Source organism: Argentina anserina, chromosome 3 (assembly GCF_933775445.1).
Source record: "Argentina anserina chromosome 3, drPotAnse1.1, whole genome shotgun sequence".
NCBI classification, from domain to species: Eukaryota; Viridiplantae; Streptophyta; class Magnoliopsida; order Rosales; family Rosaceae; genus Argentina; species Argentina anserina.
The window spans coordinates 31,731,524-31,747,544 of record NC_065874.1 but is presented as its reverse complement, the minus strand read 5'-3'; the positions used below and the strand labels follow the sequence as shown (position 1 = coordinate 31,747,544).

Sequence of the window (16,021 nt, the reverse complement as noted above, 5' to 3'; positions counted from 1 at the left end):
TGATTACAAAATTTTACCTAGTGGTAAAGACCTTCTTTTTTTAAGGATACAATCGTCATTTGACATCCCCAAACCACGGCAGCCAAACCCTTGTTTGGGAACAAAAGAAAATAAGAGGGAAAGGAAAATGGTTCCCAATGTATTGGAAAATTGGTGGGAAAGTAGTTTCTTCTACATACCCTATATAATCAATTTCTCATCCGAACTTCTATAATGTATGTATGAGGGTGTATTATGGGAAGGTTAGTATCATTTTCCTTTACATTCCTTGGCTTTTTCAAACACTAGAAAAAATTTGATGGGAATTGTAATTTCCCTTTAGTGTTGCTCATTGGAGGTAATCTCCTTACTACATGGGCCTATGCTTTAGTGTGCGCTCAACTCTTGGGCCTTGCCTTTCATATTTCGAAAGGGGTTTCGAATACAACATAGCCTAGTTCCATTATTGAAATATCTTTTAAAAGCAAAAAAAATTCCTTAAAGATATATATAGTTGTTAGTTTTCTTGCTTTTTATTTTTTACGAGTAGTAGATCTATATAGTATGTAATTGTTGTGTGAGACTGGAGTGCATAGCGATTTAGATGTGAACTGATTTTAAGTAATGGTTGCTTTTCACTAGTTAGAGTTCGGACCAGATATTTTTAGTGAGAAATGAATAATTCATTAATCAAGAGACAAGCAGTCACAAGCCCAATTAGTAGCTGCAAATTGGTAGGCCAATAAGATACAAAAATAAAGAACACGAATCCCCAGGCAATCAAACTCAAACCATATACATTAAGAGGTAAAACCAACCCATTTGGTGAGAATTTCCAAACTAATAAATAGCAAGTTTGTATCAAAGAAAATAATAAATTACAAGTTGATGAAATATTAGATTCTTCCTCCTCCTACCCTAATGATATTCTTCTCGGAACGTCTGTCCCACGCTCTCTCGCGGGACCGTGAGATGTTGTCCTATACGTACGTAACCTTCTAAAATATATTGCCGTACCATGTGCAGGTTCAACCTGTCCTTCCTCATATGCCCCTTCCCCAAATAGAATGAATCGAAAACCCTAAATTACCCACCACACCCCCATTCCCTCACCCTTACTCACTAACCCTTAAGGCTAGTACCGTAACTCTCCTCATTTCTTCTTGTTTTATTGTTCAACCTCTTCCTCTTCCTCTTGCCCTGTTTTCCCGTTATACAGTTAGTTAAACTCAACGGCCGCCGTACTGAGATGAAGAAACCCACCAGCGACGCCGTTATGGCCAACCCATTCGACCTCTTCACGGAGGAGATCATCCACGCCATCCTCGACCACCTGAACGTCGAGCCGTTTTCCAAAAAGTCATTCTCCTTGTGCTGCAAGTCGTTCTACTTCATCGAGTCCCGCCACCGGAAGTCCCTCACTCCTCTCCGCTCCGACCTCCTCCATCGTACCCTCCACCGCTACCCCTCCATATCCCACCTCGACCTCACTCTCTGCCCCCGCGTCAGCGACGCCACGCTCGCCTCCGTCGCCGCCACGTGGAACGAGACGCTCCGCTCGGTCAACCTCTCGCGTTCCCGGGACTTCGGAAGCATTGGAATGCGCGCGATGGCGGCGGGGTGTTCGGGGTTGGTGGAGATCGACGTGTCGAACGCGAGGGAGCTGACGGACGCGGGGGCGAAGGCGATCGGGGAAGCCAAGAATCTGGAGAAGCTGGTGATGGCGAGGTGCAAGTTGGTTAGTGATATAGGGATTGGGTGTATAGCCGTGGGGTGTAGGAAGCTGAACGTGCTGTGCTTGAGGTGGTGCTTACGTGTCACGGATTTGGGGGTTGGATTGATTGCTGTGAAATGCAAGCAGCTGAGGAGTTTGGATCTCTCGTGTTTGCCGGTAAATGTTTGTGTCTTCGCGATCGATTGGTTCAGTTTGATTGTGACATTGTTATTACTGCAGTGTTTCACCTTTTAACTATGGTTATCTTAACTTAACTGAATGTGATTGAAGGTCAAGTGTGAGTTTAGATCATCTCTTCTGAGCTTGGAGATGAGTTATTTATTTATCCGTTTAAGATCAAGAGGGTACATTTTTGTTGATAGATAACAGTTTAAATAAATTTTCACTTTTTACGGTTGTTGAGTACGTGAAAGAGCCATTTTCATTGATCTGAACTTGCTCTTTGTGCCAGATAGAAAGGGATGTTATCTGACATATTTGACTAATATAGGCTAGTTGTTGGACTGATGTGGGGTGAAGAAATGCATGCCTGATTCAGCTGATTGGGTCGTATATGATTCTAATTGAGCACCTTTTGGAGATTGATATATGAATTGTTTTATGAATTTAAGTTTGAATTTGATGCATGCTAGATTTTTACTGCAGATCACGGAAAAATGTCTTCCACCTATCCTGGAACTACAACATCTTGAAGATTTGGTACTTGAAGGATGCCTTGGAATCGATGATGATGGCCTTATTAGCCTCAAACATAGTCGCACCTCGCTCAAGGTACTCTTCAGTAATTTAATGATACCTTAAACATCAAGACAATTCCTGTCAGAAACATATATGATTGTTTTTGGCTTCTTTGATCCCCATCTCTGTAACATACTTAATGGTGTATAAGTGTATCCCCAATTCATATCCATTGAATTTTCTCCAATACTTACTCTTTACTTCTGAAGTTTTAGTTAACCCCTTTTCAAGTTTTCAACTGTAGTCATAATCAATTTTTGATAATGTGCTACTGTACAGATGCTTAATTTGTCAAAATGTCAGAATGTTAGTCACCTGGGTTTGTCTTCACTGACAAATGGTGCTGAAAACCTAGAGCAGCTTGTCTTATCATATGGTCCTTCTGTAAGTCTCAATTTCTGTGATCATTTTAGTAATTTATTCAGTACTAACGAAACGCTTTGATGACATTTATAACTGGGGTTTAGGTTACTACCGACTTGGGGAAATGCCTCCTTAATTATTCGAGGTTGAAATCAATTAGACTAGATGGTTGTTTGGTTACAAGTTCTGGGACTAAAGCTATTGGAAGTTGGTGTGCCTCATTGAGAGAGCTGAGCTTAAGTAAATGCACAGGAGTGACAGATGAGTGCCTCTCCTTCCTTGTGCAAGCACACAGGCAGTTGCTGAAATTAGACATCACATGCTGCCGCAAAATATCTTCTGCCGCTATAGATTGCATAACAAAATCATGCACAGTCCTTACTTCCCTGAGGATGGAATCCTGTAGCCTGGTTTCTAAAGAAGCTTTCCTGTTGATTGGACAGCGTTGCCAATTCTTGGAGGAATTGGATGTCACAGATAACGAAATTGATGATGAAGGTTTTGACTAAACTTAGCATTTTAATCTACCTGAGTGCTTTTTTGTTATTTTCTGGTAGAGTAATGTAATTTTCTATCTGCTAATATTTAAATGCTACTAAACTTGTGCAGGCTTAATGTCCATCTCAAGATGTTCCAAACTCTGTAATCTAAAGTTGGGTATCTGCTTAAACATTACGGATGAAGGACTTATCCATGTAGGAAGTGGCTGTCGAAAGCTGAAAGAGCTTGATTTGTATAGGTTAGTGGCTTTATGAAGATTTACAACTACCTATACCTGATAGATATTTGTCTTGAAGAATCCTCTATATGACTTCGGCTATAGTTACTAAAACTAAAGTCTTGATGAAATTACTTAAAAGCCTAATCCTCTTCTGAATGTTCTACTGGCATATGAAGTCAGGTAGCTCTGAATGAATAATGCTATGTCAAATTGCCTCTGAATGGTTCTTATCTTCTGTAGGTCACTCGGAGTAACTGATGCGGGCATTGCAAAAATAGCTCAGGGTTGTCCTGATCTGCAGATGATCAACATTGCTTATAATAATAAAATCACAGACTCTTCATTAATATCATTGTCAGCGTGTCTAAGACTAAAGATACTTGAACTTCGAGCATGTCCTTCTATCTCGACAGTTGGCCTTTCAGCTTTAGCCAGGGGATGTAGGCAACTAGCAGTGCTAGACATAAAGAAGTGCTTCAGTATCAATGATAACGGCATGCTTACACTTGGTCAATTTTGCCGTAATCTCAGACAGGTAGTTTTTACTTCCATACTTTCTGGAACACTGAAGTTGCTAATCTAAAAACTAGTATTCATTTCTTGATGTTGCAGATAAACTTGTCCTATTGTTCGGTCACAGATGTGGGGTTGTTATCTCTCGCCAACATCAACCGCCTTCAGAACATAACTATTTTGCACTTGACAGGATTGAGTCCAAACGGCCTCGCTGCTGCCCTACTGGCATGTAGAGGCTTAACAAAAGTTAAGCTTCACACATCCTTGAAGCCTCTGCTTCCAAAATATATTTTTGAGTACATGGAAGGCCGTGGTTGTGTGTTTCATTGGAGGGACAAAGCATTCCAGGTACTCTATTCTTCCCAATTCTAGCACAGCACCGTATTATCCTGTAACAATGCAATTGATGTGTTATTGAGAAATAACTTGCTTCTCTTACGGAGGTCAGATTGTTCGTCAACTACATTTGCTATAGTTGTTTGGTGCAAATGATGTTAAGTTAGACTTGAAAAGTTTTAGGTGATTGCAATCAGCTGAAAATTCCTTAATATCTCCACTCGAACTCATTATCATCAGATTATCACGCACCTTGCATCTGCTAGAGCTAACACAGGAGATGAGCTTGGTAGTTATTGCACAGTCATGTGTATCGGATGGACATCTGCATATTCTTCTGAATAACATGGAAGATTACAGCAAGATCATTCGTATAAATTTGTTAATCTATTAATTCTTGTGTTTGTTCTCAGGTGGAGATAGATCCAAAGGGATGGCAACTGCTTGTAGGAAGATCTCCTGTAGGGTGAAGCTACATAGGTTGGGAGGAAAAGGAAACACCCAGACAAATATAGGATTAGAATTTAGAAGGGGCCAACAAGCCCTTCAAGTCCTTTTAAGTTTTAAGAGTTGGACTAGCGTGGATGTGATTGTGTATTTCATTGAAGTTTTCAAGTGTGACAAACTTCCCAGCTACTCTACCTATAACTTTCACCAAACTTCCCAGCCACATTCAGCTTGCTGTGCTCTGTCTGCTTTTGTAGGCAAACAAGATGAGATTGGTGACCAATGCTTCAAGTGTATGTATCTTTAACGAGTTTTGTCTATTTTTAGTTGGTCATTTCCCACAATTTTTCGTACGTATCTTTTCGCCGGGTTGATCAATTACGTCTTGTCTATGAAGTTTCGAAAAACTATTATTTATTTTTGGGAATTATCTGGAAAAATCATGAAATATAGAATTCTGAATATAATTAGAGAAAATCCCAAGTTAACTCGGAAATAAATTTGTCTATCACTTTTTATTTGCCTAATTTGTGCTCACCATTCTAAATCATGTTATGTGTCCAATTGTTCAATTATTATCTAAATATGAATTAAGAAAAGATACATGACACTAATTTAAAATAGTTGACAAATAAATAGTGATTGATAAATTTATTTACAAACTAATTATGAGATCTCCTCCAAAATTTTAAATATCATAAAGAAAAAATAAATTGGCGGAGAAATTTGTGGCCGTGAGTAGACGAGTGGAGCAAAAGAAACACGAGATGTGCAAGTAACCCGTCTGATGGGGACAGGCCAATCAGAATCCCGCGTGCATTTTACGCACTGGCTCACGTGTGAAATGTGCGAGCCATACACGGCAGTGCACAGTGGTGACGTGCACACTCTCTTTCTTATACGTCAGCATGGGAAAATATTGACTTTGAATGCAATTTTGTCGTATTGGTCTATTCTTTACGTCAGCATGGGAAAATATTGACTTTGAATGCAATTTTGTCGTATTGGTCTATTCTTTACCACCAATTATCCAAACCCTAAATACGCTCCTGGTATCAATTTGGGGTATAATATTAAGACTTAAGTTTTGCTCCAGATTCTCTTAGCATGTTCAAGATATCTGCGACTCAACTTCTTGTTGGTGAATTTAAGTACTTATTGAGCGTGGATTATCTTGTAAATTAAGTCATGCATATATCAAATGCTATTTCAAGCTACCAACCCATTAATAAAGGGTATAACTATATCAAGGTCAAAAATGAAGAACGTTGATCCCTCTCAAAGTTAGTCATATATCTTTGGCACTAAACGTATCATTTAACTAGCTTCAACGATGTTACAAGTTATTTATCAAAAACTATAGAATTTCCAAGCAATAGATGCTTAAAATCTGTGTTTTATTTACCTTAAACCTTTAGTTCTAACATGGTACCGTACATTTTCCACATCCTTGTCATGTATTTGTGGTCCATCAAAACTGTACATCTAATTGGTAAGATACAGTTAATTGGTAACAGTTTTTTAAGATTCGGTTTCTACATGCATATGTATAACAGAGAGCTAGCTAGCTCTTAATTAATGTATTAGAATTTTTGATTGGCTAAAGTTTTGATAGCAAGATTCGATGCTAGTAAAACACTAAAACATCAATTATCATGGAAGTCAAGCATATATGCCATGCATTTTAGCATTTATAGCAGCCAAAATCCCATTATAAGATATAAAAAAGGTCAAAGATGAAGAGAGTTGATCGAGTCCATATCCATCACCCACTAAGCTATAAGTTAATCATTTTCCTTGGTTTTGATCAACTAGGTCAAACCATCGTGGTTAGTGAGTTAGTGTTTACTGATGATATCAGTGAACATGCATTGCAAACATTAGAGTGATTAGACTCGGTTGCTGCTGTTTGATTCACCATATGTGCGACTGATCTCTTCGATAGCAAATCCCGTAATAGTTGAACCCCAAATAACATATACAAAGTCATGCTTCAAACATCAGTTCTAGCTAGCTACCAACCCATTTTAAGGGTATAGAGTATTTGTAAGGTCAAAATGTTGATTTAAAATTTTCACACCGAGTGAACTTTGCAGCTAATTAAGTTATGGTTTCCTTAATTTGTTAATTAGCTAGGTCATACCACACTATTATCAACAAATCCAAGGGTCATAACACATTTCTCCCACTTACGTACGTTGATTATCAAATCCAACAGATTTAAGGAACTCTAACCTTAGCTCGCAAGCTAAGAGATCAGAGAAAGCGAGAGAGGGAAGAGACTTTTGTTTATAATTAACGTTTTTTAGTTCGTTATCAATATATGTAATCGGCCACCGCAGCTAATTCCATATTTGCTTAATGGTTAAGTACGTTGCTCTATATATTTCGATTGATTTTTGGAGTTTATTAGATGAGAAGTTAAATACAAACCGGAAACAAGTCGAAGTTAAAAAAGCAGTTTGAACTTATTGTACGGTGCCAAGAATGAGAAGACTATGCATGTAGAGACTTGGTCTCACATTCCCACGTAAGAGATCGAGGTATCTTTTTCCACAAAGATTTTTAGATGCTCAATCACTTCCAGATGGGAAATGCATCGATCATGTCCTTTTTAGCAAGAAAAAAACCAAGAGTCATGCATCTTCTAGATGATACATATTATTGTACATTAGCTAGATCTTTCATAAATATCCCACCATTACCTTCGCCACTTGACACCTTAAAAGATAAAGCTCATGATGCCGACACTAGCTACATTTTCAGCGTTCAGTTCTTATTCCACTCCTCCTATATTAGTTTTAAGCCTAAATGGACAGCTTAAAAGTGTAAATAAGAACATCCATGAGGCGCAAACCCAACGAGTATTAATAATAAGAAGATCAACAAGCATATATGTAATATGTTAATCATTAATTATATAGCAGTAACTAACAGCACAAAACTGCAAATTGACTTTTACAAAAGACACAACCTCGCTGAATATCATACTCATTCCATCTATATTGCTTTCTATCATGTTAACAATATCAAACTTCTCAACAACAACAACAACAACATCAATGATCCTCATCATGGATCTGGCGCATTTCATGTGCAGCTCCAATTTCATACCATACACACACGGTACATATATCACATAATATTCCATGTTACTGAAATCTAGTCCACCTTCAACTTTTCAATAATAGAAAAGAAAATCGAATTTAAATCAGATGAAGCTATCAGACGAATGACAAGAAAATAATATCCTAATTGATCAATGCTAACTTAACCAGCTGATAAGTTTTGTTTTCGTGTCTGAACATGAATGATAACTCCCTTGCCTTCATAGTTAACTCTTTGTAACTCTTTGTCTTTGTATAGAGTCCATGATCAAATTAGTTTTTCAGGTTCTTACTTAGTCATTAATGTAGTCAATGTAGCTAGGAAAGGCCCGAGCTATCAACCGACTTACCTAATCAAGTGTACGTAGGCTACCCATACCTAAATGAGTCTCCCCTCTTTTTTCATTTATTTCCAAAAATAATGGGTAGTCGATTATAGTCTTAAAGACTCATTAGCTATTCAATAATGGCCAGTGCGCCCCTCGTAAATCATAGGATCATCAATTCAGCCTAACAGATCACATATGTACAAATTGTAATAGTCCAGCACAGATGAACTACTACACCTTCTCTGTTATTATCTTCGTAAAAAGAATGTCGACAAACTCAAATACTCATTAACAGAATTCAAACTAACTTTTACAGTCACCCACGAGTTTGATTTCAATTAGCCAATTAGGTCTTATCTAGATCTCTCATAGAAAATGCAATTTTCTCAAAAAAAATTAGGCCATTTAGATTTTTGAGTAAAATTAGGCCATTTAGATAATGAGTTGATAAGTTGGATTTCAATCCATCATAATGAAACCTACACACACGGTATTGCACTCATGGAAAACCAAAACCCTTCGCCGCCAATCAGTCAAATCCACGAGCTTTGACCACTCCCCACAAAATAAACATCCCCAACTAAAAAAACCTCTCCTTTCTTCTTTCCACAAAAAAACATTGTAAAAAAAAAAAAAGCACCAAAAACAAATTCAACGGTCAAAGCTTCCCCCCATGGAGGCCCAGCTTCTCAGAAAGCTCCGCAATAGAGAGAAACACAGCGAGCGAAAGAAGAAGAACGAGCCTAGCTTGTGCCATACGTGACTCTCTCTCTCTCTCTCTCTCTCTCTCTCTCTCTCTCTCTCTCTCTCTCTCTCTTATATATTCATAGTTTCATCCCCAAGCTCTCTCTTTACTAAACCAACCTCTTTCCTCTCTTTTATGGCCTCCTCCTCCGGGAGCCTAGACACCTCTGCAAACTCCCAACCCACCAACTTCACCTTCCCCACTCACCCCTTCATGACCACCTCCTTCTCCGACCTCCTGTCATCCGGCGCCGACACCAAAACAAACCCAACAACCCGGAACTCCGGGTACGGGCTTTCGGATCGTATTGCCGAGCGTACCGGGTCGGGTGTCCCCAAGTTCAAGTCACTTCCGCCTCCCCAGCTCCCCATTTCGCCTCCCTCCGTCTCTCCCTCTTCCTACTTCGCCATCCCTCCTGGCATGAGCCCCGCCGAGCTTCTCGACTCTCCTGTTCTCCTCAGCTCTTCCAACGTGAGTAGAATCTCCGGAACAACAACGTTGTTGTCTTATTTCCAAACTCGACATGTTCTTGAGATCATATGACGATGTTTTTGGTGTTAGACCAATATGATGTGGGGGGATAATATATGGTTTGGTTTGGTTTCATAGTAAAGTCAAAGTTTACCTGTTTTTGAGTTTGCTAAAAATGAGAGGTCTTTTGTGATTAGTAGGCTGATTTATTGGGGGCTAATTTTGTCTGGGATTGAATCTTACCATATATGTTTCTGAAATTTTGTTTCGCTTCATGATTATGCACTCATGAGATTTTCCATTTTTGTGGGTGTGGTGGTCTTGTTATAATGGGCAGATTCTTCCATCTCCAACTACTGGGAGTTTTGCAGCTCAAGCCTTTAATTGGAGAACCAATTCTGGTTCTGGTACTAACAACAATAACAACAACAACCAGAGTCTTAAACAGGAGCGCAAGAACTACTCTGATTTCTCCTTCCAAACCCAAACCAGGCCTCCTCCAACTTCATCATCAACCATTTTCCAATCCTCAGACAGCTCAATTCAGACTGTATGTAATGTGTTTGATGAGATTACGCAGAGATCTCCTCTGTTTTTTTTTATGGTGTTCTGTTTTCGGCTTGGTTGGTTATTCTGGCTAATGGAAATGCTGTGTTGCAGGCTCAAGAACAAGCTTGGAATAACTATCTAGGACCTGCCAAACAAGATGAGTTTTCTTCAGGGAAGAGTGTGGTGAAATCTGAGTATGGTTCTTCAGTGCAGAGCTTCTCTTCTGAAATGGCCACCAATATGCAAGGCAATAATGCTCAGGCCAACAGCAATGGTGGTTTCCAATCTGATCAGTATAGCAACTACAATAACAATAACAACAGCAGCAACCACAACAACCAGCTCCAATCTCATCAGTGCTTGAACAGGAGATCAGATGATGGGTTCAATTGGAGGAAATATGGCCAGAAACAAGTGAAGGGAAGCGAAAATCCGCGAAGCTATTACAAGTGTACTTATCCAAATTGCCCTACCAAGAAGAAGGTTGAGAGGTCTTTGGATGGACAAATCACTGAGATAGTTTACAAGGGTACTCATAACCATCCCAAGCCACAGAATACTAGGCGGTTGGGTTCGTCAGCGGCTTCCTCCCATGCAATTCAGGCTTCCAGTCACAACACCAATGACATCGCCGATCAGTCTTTCGGCTCTCATGGGAATTCACAAATGGATAACTCCAATGGAACACCGGAGAATTCATCCCTTTCTGTAGGGGATGATGAATTTGATCAGAGCTCCCAGAGAAGCAAATCAGGAGGAGGGGATGAGTATGATGAAGATGAGCCTAATGCCAAAAGATGGTAAATTTTCAGTTTGCTTAGTTCAATCATTCATGTTTTGGTGTATATTCATAGAGTCATTTGTGTAATTTTTTGTTATAAATAGATCTTGATTTTCCATTTTATGTGCAGGAAAAAAGGTGATAATGAATGTATATCAGCACCTGGAAGTAGAACAGTGAGAGAACCAAGAGTTGTAGTTCAAACAACTAGTGACATTGATATTCTTGATGATGGGTATAGGTGGAGGAAGTATGGACAGAAAGTAGTAAAGGGCAACCCAAATCCAAGGTAAATTGCTCCCTTTAATTATGATCTTCTTCAAAACGTTTTGAAAGATAGATCACTTTTGGAGTTCAATAAGATTATTGAAGTAAAGAATGTAAACCTTTTCTATATCAGGCTCTTATGCCCCAGATACCTTTCATGGAAAACAAAGTGGGTTCTTTTCTTGTTGATAAGACACATTCATTTTAAAGAATTATTTGCTGGGAAATTATTTTACCTTATACGTTGTATTTGATCAAATTGAGTTCTTTAGACCAGAAACTAGAGTTTAAGTGTTATAAACTTGCGAACAAACTGAAATGCTTGTTTGCTAAATCGGGTTGTTGTTTATTTGTATCAATGCAGGAGCTACTACAAGTGCACAAATCCAGGCTGTCCAGTGCGGAAGCACGTAGAGCGAGCTTCGCATGATCTTAGAGCCGTGATCACAACCTACGAAGGGAAGCACAACCACGATGTTCCTGCAGCTCGTGGCAGTGGTTCTGCCAACCGGGCTTTACCAAGCAACAATACCAACAACAACATGATGAACAACCACAATGTAGCCTCAGCAATGAGGTCTACGATCCATCACAGTACTAACAGTGCTGCTAACAACAACCCTCTTCAAAATCTAAGGCTACCATCATCAGAAGGACAAGCACCTTTTACTCTCGAGATGTTGCAGAGTCCGGCAAGTTACGGATTCGCAGGGTTCGACAACTCCATGGGGTCATACATGAACCAAACACAGCTCAATGACAACACCATGTTCTCTAAAACCAAGGACGAGCCGAGAGACGATGCATTTTTCGAATCATTGCTGTGTTGATCACTCTGCAAAATCTACATCAGCTGCATAGTTTTGGAAAGATTTAGAATCCAGAAAAGAAGATCGAAACTCAATACAATAAGCACACTCACAGTCAGTCAGTCAGCCAGACAGGCTCATTCCATTCATTGCCTTTTGTTCATTAATTTGTTTTGTTCTGTACATTCTTTTTTACAGGGATTGCTTTCTGTATATTCATGTCATAGAACAAGTTTCTATTTTTTTCATTGGTTTGAGGCTCTCCTCAAATCAATTGTTTTTATGATACCAATATGTTACATCTGTAGTGAAATTTGGTTCCAAAGTCTATTCTCTTGTGCATTTTATGTCATCAAATATCTGGAAGCTGTGGGGATATGCAATCGTCATCCCTTACACATCTTAAAGCTAGCTTTGAAAGGGTCAAATATGTGTGAAGCTGGAGATTACATTACTTTTAGCCCAAGTTGGTCAACGTCAAATGTGTATTTTTTCTTTAATTTTTCTGTTTTTATTTCCTTCACACATGGGCTATTCTGGGTTGGTCTCTATGGGGAGCCCACTTATATGCAGCTGCATTCATCGTATTGAGTCGTGATTCATGGATGCTGATGGCCATTCCTTTTTATTTAGTTATATCTTTTATTTTATTTTTGGTTTTTATTAATGACAGTAGATGGGGAGAGATTATTAGATTATTGGTAAATTGAAGAACTGCTGCGTTATCGGTAAAATGATGAATCACGAGCTACATTTATCGTTGTACAACAGCTCCCAGATTAGGAAAAAAAAATGCCATTAGCATTTTGCCGAGTAGAAAAGGAGGTGATCAACCATACTTTAACCTTAGAGTTTTCTTTTGACAACTTAGTATGTGATTGCTTTGTAGAAGATGAAACAAGTATCGGTAAAATGATGGATCACAGCTCACTTATCTAGACAAAAACACCATTAGAATTTTGCCAAGTAGAGAAAGCATCTTGACATCTTAGTATGTGATTGCTTTGCAAAAGATGAAACAAGTATTAAGAATTTATTCATTTTAGTATATGATATGATTGATATCTATATCTATTATAGTACGTGGGCAGTACGATCTAATATGCGTTAATTATGCCGTGAGCCACACGGCACACATGGGACAAATGTGGGGCAAATGGGACCGTGAGGCCTGCCCAACACCAAACCGAGCAAGCAATCACTATCTCCTTGTGTAGTGTTTCTTGATCTATATTTCTATTAGTTAATCAATATTCTTACGGCTCCTTGCTCCCTTTTGTTTAATCTCCTCTTATCTACTGCTGTCGATGATCCTGTTTTTCATAGATGTGCTACGATTGTCCTCTTCTCTTATTCTATATGGTAAAGGGGGTTTCTCAAACACAAGCATCTCACGTTTCTACGCTTTGCTAGAATATCATTCACATGATGAAAATCTTGGACAGAAAGGAACATCACCCACTCTTATCAGGTATTCAACTTGTTTAGAGGATTTTTATAGTGTGATGCCAAAATTTGTGACATGGTTCATGAGGGCTTTGTAGCCCTATGTCCAATTGTCTTATTTACGATATGAAGAAATTATACCACAGTCAGCAATTGAATTAAGATTACGATAAATTTTAGTAGCACGAAAATATGATCGCTGTTAACTACTCGAGAGTTTTTCAATTATGTTTGGAAATTTCAATTAAAATATCAGAAGGCTTAACTAATAGTACCGACATTTAATGCAATTTTCTATCAAACAAAAGGGTTCTCAATCATTCTTTTCTCACCATCCAAAACCTTCCAAAATTCTAAGGTGTAAAATGAGATGTGCCAAGAACTCTAAGAAGAGAGAGACCTCAGAGAAGCGAGTCCAGAAGGCTGCCACAGGCTCATCAAGCCCATACACATTAGCAGGCCTAGTCCACTAACCCTTGCCGCAAAACGGCGATATAACCTCAACAAATCACCATCAGCCACGCGTTTGTACCCTCCAGAGATCAACTTTCCCTCTAATTTTCGTTTCTCCCTAAACCCGAAATCTCCTTCTTCATTCTCTGGTTCTCTTCTTGATATGAATCCTCAGCCATTGAAACCCAACCAGCTAAAAACCACCCTCCCCCGCCTCCTCGCCTTCACCGTCCTCTTCCTCGCCGTCCACTTTGCCTACGTCACCACCATCTCCAACCAGTCCTGCGGCCACAACGATTTCTGCTTCTTCCCCCAACCGCTCTTTCTCCCAAACCACCCCCATCGAATCGCCGCCATTACTTCGCCACGTGTCTCCGATCTCTGGACGACCAAGAAGTGGCGCAGAGCAGCGGATTACTACTCCGAAATCTTCCAAGATCTCATCGCCGAGGGCTTCCTCGCCCCCAGTTCCAGCGCCCTCTGCATCGCGACCCACGCCGGAGAAGAAGTCCAGGCGCTTAAAGAAAACGGCGTCGTTAATTCTATTGGAATCTCCGACGACGACGCTTCTCCGCCGTTGATCCTCCCCGGTCTCCCCCATCGCCAGCCATTCGATGATTCCACATTCGACTTCGAATTCTCCGCCAACGGGTCGCTGGACCGGTCGGGTCGGCCCGCGGATTTCGCCGACGAGGTCTGCAGGACCCTCAAACCCGGCGGGTTTTTCGTCGCCCAAATCTTCGCTAAAGACAATTACAGCTTCAATTCCTTTCTCGACTTGTTCAACTGCTGCCGTGTCCTCCGCACTCGTGACGTCGAGGGCGTCGATACGACGTCGGTTCGGGAAGTCGTTCTCAGAAAAGAGACGCAGTTTCAAAACCCTAGAAAATTGGGGCTCCGTGGCAATTTAGCTAATAAATGCATAATTCCGGGGTATAAGCGGGAATTTGCACAAAAAGCAGAGCCCTTGATAGAGGAGGAGCCACTGAGGCCGTGGAAAGCTTGGAAGAGAAACAAGAGGAAGGTCAAGTACTTGACTTCAATGGCGGACATTAGCTTTAAGCAGAGGTATGTTTATATTGACATGGGGGCTCGTGGATATGAGTCTAGTGTAGGAAGCTGGTTCAAGAAGCAGTACCCAAAACAGGGGAGGAGCTTTGAGGTTTATGCAATGGAGGCTGATAGGGTTTTTCATGAGGAGTACAGAGATAAAGAAGGGGTTAGTCTTGTGCCTTATGCGGCTTGGGTGAGGAATGAGACGTTGTTCTATGAGATTACGTGGGGTTCGAAAGGGAGTAGTTTTTCGAGTTATAAGAATCATAAGATTAGGGGGATTGATTTTGTGGAGTGGTTGAAGAGGAGTGTTTCGGAGAGGGATTTCGTGGTGGTGAGGATGGATGTGGAGGGGGGTGAGTTTTATTTGGTTCCGAGGTTGATTGAGAGTGGAGCTATTTGCTTGATTGATGAGGTTTTTATGGAGTGTCATTACAATAAGTGGTAGAGGTATTGTCGCGGTCGGCGTAGCACCAAGTTCAAGAGGAGTTTTGGTCAGTGTTTGGACCTGTTTACTAGGCTCAGAGAGGCTGGAGTTCTTGTGCATCAATGGCGGTGATTTCTGGTGAGTTGTGAACCGGCTAGTGTGTGTATAGTAATCAGTTGTCGATATTTAGGAACATACTTCAGAGATTCCATGTGTTGGATTACTTGGATATGATTGCTTATTCTTTGTAATAGTGAGTGGGAAATTGAGAGCTGCTTGTATATTACACACTGCAATTGTGAAATATGAAATTAAAGGATTTCATTCTTTTTTCTCAATCCTGCATCTTAACTTCTTTTGTTGAAGTAGATTATTATTTCTGTTTGCAGTACTTATTCTGTCTCATAAAGCTTGATAGAAGATTCTCAATTTGGGTACTTCGGCTTAGAAATAAGTCCAGTACACCACTATTTGGACATGAGAATAGCTACTCACTCTTCCCTTCATTATAAATATCACTTATATACCTGAGTGTATAGTTTAAATACTCTACGGACTGGAGTGCAGTGTGCAGTAGGACAATTTCCGGTTGTGTACTTGTGTTCATGCTCCCTTAAAAGCTAATCATATTTGATGAGCAGCGAACTTAGTGTTGCATCCATCTGGAGGCTGCAGAATAATGTGATGCTATGTACAGCAGGTGAGATCCTTCTTAACCCCTATCATCTCTTAATTTGCAGCTTTAATTG

At 40.0% G+C, this 16,021-nt stretch overlaps 3 protein-coding genes across 3 annotated transcripts; all 3 read left to right on the top strand.

Moving 5' to 3' along the window:
• Positions 1-1,172: 1,172 nt before the first annotated feature.
• On the top strand, positions 1,173-5,180 carry LOC126789322 (F-box/LRR-repeat protein 3-like). The gene is made up of 8 exons (XM_050515455.1): positions 1,173-1,870; positions 2,360-2,485; positions 2,732-2,836; positions 2,920-3,313; positions 3,425-3,554; positions 3,777-4,071; positions 4,149-4,400; positions 4,802-5,180. Exons 1-8 carry the CDS (start codon positions 1,229-1,231, stop codon positions 4,856-4,858), a joined length of 2,001 nt encoding a protein of 666 aa, XP_050371412.1. The 5' UTR covers positions 1,173-1,228; the 3' UTR covers positions 4,859-5,180.
• A 3,903-nt stretch (positions 5,181-9,083) lies between these two features.
• Positions 9,084-12,223, top strand: LOC126789323 (WRKY transcription factor WRKY24). Its single transcript, XM_050515456.1, has 5 exons — positions 9,084-9,487; positions 9,825-10,037; positions 10,148-10,836; positions 10,948-11,106; positions 11,449-12,223. Exons 1-5 carry the CDS (start codon positions 9,152-9,154, stop codon positions 11,912-11,914), a joined length of 1,863 nt encoding a protein of 620 aa, XP_050371413.1. The 5' UTR covers positions 9,084-9,151; the 3' UTR covers positions 11,915-12,223.
• Positions 12,224-13,955: 1,732 nt separating this feature from the next.
• LOC126787502 (uncharacterized) lies at positions 13,956-15,293 on the top strand. Its single transcript, XM_050513374.1, has one exon. It carries the CDS (start codon positions 13,956-13,958, stop codon positions 15,291-15,293), a length of 1,338 nt encoding a protein of 445 aa, XP_050369331.1.
• The last annotated feature ends 728 nt before the right edge of the window (positions 15,294-16,021 follow it).